Source organism: Etheostoma spectabile, chromosome 2 (assembly GCF_008692095.1).
Source record: "Etheostoma spectabile isolate EspeVRDwgs_2016 chromosome 2, UIUC_Espe_1.0, whole genome shotgun sequence".
In the NCBI taxonomy this organism is placed as follows: domain Eukaryota; kingdom Metazoa; phylum Chordata; class Actinopteri; order Perciformes; family Percidae; genus Etheostoma; species Etheostoma spectabile.
This window is the reverse complement of record NC_045734.1, coordinates 3,804,508-3,809,607: the sequence shown is the minus strand read 5'-3', so window position 1 is coordinate 3,809,607 and position 5,100 is coordinate 3,804,508. Positions and strand designations below refer to the sequence as shown.

The following is a 5,100-nucleotide window of genomic DNA, read 5'->3' as shown; positions in this document are numbered from 1 at the left end:
GCAAAGTTTCATGTTGTGTCAAGCCAAAAAACACGAATACGGTCTTAAAGGTCTTAAAAGTGACGCTTCCATCCTAAATATGCTTTTAAAACGCAACTTTGACTCGGGTACATTATCAAAAAGACCATAGGTTGCATTTTGGCGAGAGTTACGCTTCAAGTGTGGATGTAGCCAGAGTCTGCCTGCATCCTTGTTCTTGCTGGTGTAGAAAGCTGATTTCCATTTAAAGAAAACAGCACCTGTCTGTTTGTAACTTGGCGTGTAAAAAATACATGGCAGGCTGTTGAAAGGAAGTAATTCCCAACTAATCTCCTGGTGTACAGAGGTCATTTCAATGAATGAAGCAGGAAAAGCCATATATTGCTGAAATTATCAGCACAGCGACAAAGTGTCTTTGACTAGTTTGCCTGTTTGGCTGAAATCGGCAGTTGTGTAATCGGGCCAGGACTCTGCAGGCGTGCACTAACACCACATCACTAACAAACAGCAGCTGAGGTCGAAACATTGCTGAGAATACATCCACTGTGAGATTATAGTTCATGGTTTAGTGCACTATAGCTTATCATCCTTTTCTTTTACACGGTATTTAAAAAGAAAATAGAGCTCACTTAAATGATACAGATATATGGTGTAAAATTATGTAGGGCACCTAGATAGCTCAGTTGGTAGAGCGGGCGCCTGTATATAGAGGTTTATCCTCAACACAGCAGGCCCGGGTTTGACTCCGACCTGCGGCCCTTTGCTGCTTGTCATTCCCTTTCTCTCTCTCTCTCTCTCTCTCTCTCTCTCCGCTTTCATTTTTCAGCTGTCTCGTCGAATAAATGCCTAAAATGCCCCAAAAATTATCTTAAAAAAAAAAAAATCCATTCTCTTATTGTCTTCTGTTCCAGTGTTGTCATAGACTACATACAATAAGTTAGTGTTTTCCATTTGCCGGAGCACTTGGCCAGTCAAATTCCAAACGTTAGCGAATGGAAAGCATGGATGGCACTAGTAATGCTGCTGAGAAGCCCACTTAAAAAGAGCAAAAAGGGAAGAGAGGGACATGCAAATCTACAGTCTTTTTGCACTAAACATGGGAACTCGTGCTTGAAAGTGAACAACAACTTGCACCAAGGCGGACGCTAAAAGTCTTCCAAGGCACTGAATTTTTTACACCGAATCTGAGCTGGAGCCAGGCTTGACATAAGAGCACAGCTGTGTTGCATATTTAAATGCAACACAGATGTACAGCACAATGGTTCCACACCTCTGCGAACAACCAACATATCTTAAACCTCGAGATGCCAGGAAGCACGATGGAGTACGTGGTTTCTGTAGCTCATGTGACATAAAGAAATTGTGTGTGGTGTGTGCCGCATGGGGATAACGCCTTTAGTTACACAGTTATTATTCTAGCCAGTTAATCACTGGCCTGTTTTAGTAGGTTATCTGATGTTAGTGTGGTCACACTTGCAAGCAACTCAAAAAGCTCCAAGTCTGTTTATTTAATCATATATTTTAGCTATAATGGGTTTAATATTTCTACTAGGAACATATCTAAAAGCTTATGTTGTCACTGCTTATCAGAAGCCACTCTCACAGCGGTGTTACTGCACGTCATGCACATCACTAACACAACATTGACAGTGCAGATAGCCAACACCTAACTCAAACTAGCCGTTGACATCAGAATGGCGATGTGGACACATGAAGTAATATGAGTGCACTAGAGCTGAAAAATGAATGAATTAATGGATTTTATGGAAATCCCAATATGGACTAGTGCAATAATTAAAAGTTAAAAGTAAAAAGGTGAAATGTCAAGTAATCAGGTGCTGCCGAAATATCCTGGCCTACAAATCTTTGTTTGGTACAGATCCTCACATCATGCACGAATCATATCGCAACTTAAATATCAGTCAAAATCATCGCAATGAGGGCGCCCATATATAGAGGGTTACTCCTCGAAGCAGCGGCTGCAGGGTCGACTCCGACCTGCGGCATTTTGCTGCATGTCATTCCCCCTCTCTCTCCCCTTTCATGTCTTCAGCTGTCCTACAAAAAATAAACGTAAAATGCCCCCAAATAATTATGCAAAAATAAATAATGGCAATTAGAGATTTTTTCAAATCGTACAGTCCTAGTGTGCACTGCAGTTTGCCTTCAGCAACTGCATTTTGAATCTGTGAGCCAATCACATGCAAGGATTCAATCCCAACATTCTGATGATGACCTCTTACGCGCCCACACGCCAGCATTACATAACTCTCCATCTATGGCATGCGATATTCATGTGGACAGAGTGTTGACTATGAATACAGGTCGAGACAGACACTTACCGCCATCACCAGCTCAAAGGGATGCTTGTACACCCGCACGGGTGACTGGTACTTCTGCACCATGGTGGGGACTGCAGTAACACCAGCAACCTGAACGTAAATAAGAATAAATCAATCAGAAAAAAAAGAACACGCTTTGATCACAGGCATTTGTGAAAAAAAAAAAAAAAAAATCTAAAATGTAAGGTCATCACATTAACTGTGTGCTGACTGCCTGCCGAAATTACAGAAGCATAGCAGCTGTCCCTTCAACAGGAGACTCAGCGTGTTATTAGGTAAAGGTGTGTTTTGGCTCACTGCTTGAAAGATGCCAGGTGCTTGCGGGTCTGTGTGTGTGTGTGTGTGTGTGTGTGTATGTGTGTGAGAGAGAGAGATGGAAAGCAGTCCTAAGAACTAGAAAATCATGTAGTGATGGGCTGCAGAAGGGAACTCTCCTGAGCCGTGACCGAGGATGTCAGTGATCAATGGATGCAGCATGTCCCGCTCATTTATCAAACAGAGACTGTACCACTGCAATGGCTTTTCACTGCAAACTACTGGGAAAATAACCAAGCTAAGTCCATCTACTGTCTCTGCAGAAGCTCAGGTCACAGCTACACACTTCAAATACACTCTACCTGATAATAAAAAAAGACTATCTTTATAATGTACCCAGTACATTCCACATGCTGAAGCAGAGGCTAGAAAACAGGATGACACAGGGAGGGAACAAAATGAATCTCTCTCTCTCTCTCACACTTGAGCTTACTCCAGACAATTTAAAAGAGGTGCTAAGTGTGGCTTGAACTTCAAGCTCTGTGTTTGTCCAACATGCTGCTACACGTCTGTAACTCCTGCAATGCAGTGATGGGAACATGACTGGAAGTAGGGGTGTGAGCTGAAGTCCCAGCACTACTTAACATAGGATCAGGACAGGCAGACTAATAATAACCGGGCTAGGGCAAACAGAATACAAACCACAGTATTGCTCTATGTCTAACCGGGCTACTGCAATACATAGTTACCGTCATGCTTCAGGATCTGTCAGCAACTTAAAAGACACGTCAAAACAAGACAATTACTTAAGTATGTGTTAGTTAAGAGATTTTAAGTGACACACTGTCAAATAGGAATCGGCTATAACGGTAACAGTTTTAAACCGCACACGCCTAGAAAACAAAAAAAATGTTTTAAATACCCATATGTAACGTTATTGGATTCTAGCTAAAAAATTATAAGCAGGTATTGTTATTTTAACCTCTTTAATTAATAGTGGATATATACCATCATTTTGCCACGCCGACTTGTTACGTTAGCTGAACATTACACAACACAACAGTGCTGCTGGCTTCACTGACTAACGTTAATGTTACACCGCACGCTCGCGCTAATTTATACAAAATGCTGTCAACTTCACATTAACTGTTTTAAGTGGTGCTTACCGATGATTAAAAAAAACTGTAGAAATATGGTCCGGCTAGACTTTGTATCTTCTGAAAGGGCTATCCAAGAAAACTCTTGCGGGTCCCCTCCTCAGCTCTTCACTTCGCCGGGTCCGGGTGGTGAGGTGAAGCCAGAAGCTAACGATAGTTAGCTTTATTGTGCTAGCTTTCCATGTAACGTTAGCCGGAGTAAGTCGCTAACCGAGGGACAAGTCCTCCTCACAGCCCGACACTGACCGGCATAGTAAGACCCATACACTAGCGTTAGCTAGCTAAATATCCTAAACACTCCCGGGTTAACTCACGCCTAAATATATAACTGTCGGCACAGAAGGACAGTGTCCCTCTCACATACTGTCCTCCTCTCCTCCTCTCTCTGTAATGCATGTGATGCCGTCGCTCCTCCCCGTTTTTTTCCACCTCTAGAGGCTGCTTTCATGAAAATCCACTGCCTGCCCACATCCGTTCATGTGAAGGATGAACGGATGTGTTCATCCTTCACATGAACGCCGTCAGTTTAGAAAAACAGTTATTGCCAAGTAAGTAACACTTACAAGGAATTTGCCATGGTGGATGGTGCATGCATAAACATGTTAAAAGGAAAACATAATAAATGTAAAAGAAACAACATAAAACCCAAATATGTACACTAATAGTTTTGGATTATATATTTTACAGTGTTAGTAGGCCTACATAATAGGCCTACATAATTTAAACATCTAAATGTAAAATCTGTCAAATGTAAACTACACGGTGACCGGCATGTCCACCTACCTCAGATATAGCTTATATAAGCAACTTGTAATAATTCTTAATAATAATTCTTTATTTATTCAAGCAAAATTTGCACTTTAGCATTCCCCAATTGTCTGACAAACGTCGTAGAGTTGTCTGTTTTACAAGTTGTTTGCATATGTAGGCTATGTGTATGAATATGTATGAGTTAATGTATAGCCTATACTTTTTTTCATTTAAAAACCTATATCTGTACATAGTATTACAAAGTTTATGTCTACCTTATTTGGCTTTGTCGTTCTTGTTTTTAGCCATATGTCTTTTTTTCTGTATGTACCGTGAGAGCAACAAAAAGCTGGAGTCAAGTTCCTTATGTGTGTGTCCTCACTTACTGGTCCATTAAATCTGATTCAGATTCTATGAGCAGAGCAGTTTCTCAGTCCAAAAATCTAATCAATCAATCATATTTATTGTCACATGAAATCAAAGGAGGTACAATTTCATTGAAGTGTAATCCCGTCAGCTATTTTAACTTAAGATATATATATATACAGTGTATAAATAAAAATGTATAAATATATATGCACATATACACGCTACAGCGGACACAAGATTATTATGTT

General features: G+C 40.7%; 1 protein-coding gene across 4 annotated transcripts in view; it reads right to left on the bottom strand.

Moving 5' to 3' along the window:
- Nucleotides 1–4,145, bottom strand: part of si:dkey-237i9.1 (SEC14-like protein 1) — a 40,971-nt gene extending 36,826 nt beyond the window's left edge. Inside the window, exons 1-3 of one of the 4 annotated variants that reach the window (XM_032536935.1) lie at nt 3,743–4,145; nt 3,326–3,351; nt 2,322–2,411 (exon numbers count right to left, since the gene is read on the bottom strand). In XM_032536935.1, the coding sequence (XP_032392826.1) occupies nt 2,322–2,411; nt 3,326–3,331 (96 nt within the window). In that variant the 5' untranslated portion in view covers nt 3,332–3,351; nt 3,743–4,145. Of the gene's footprint in view, nt 1–2,321; nt 2,412–3,325; nt 3,467–3,742 lie in introns of those variants that run through there. The other 3 variants (XM_032536953.1, XM_032536962.1, XM_032536945.1) reach the window with 3 other exon arrangements.
- Between the last annotated feature and the right edge of the window lie 955 nt (nt 4,146–5,100).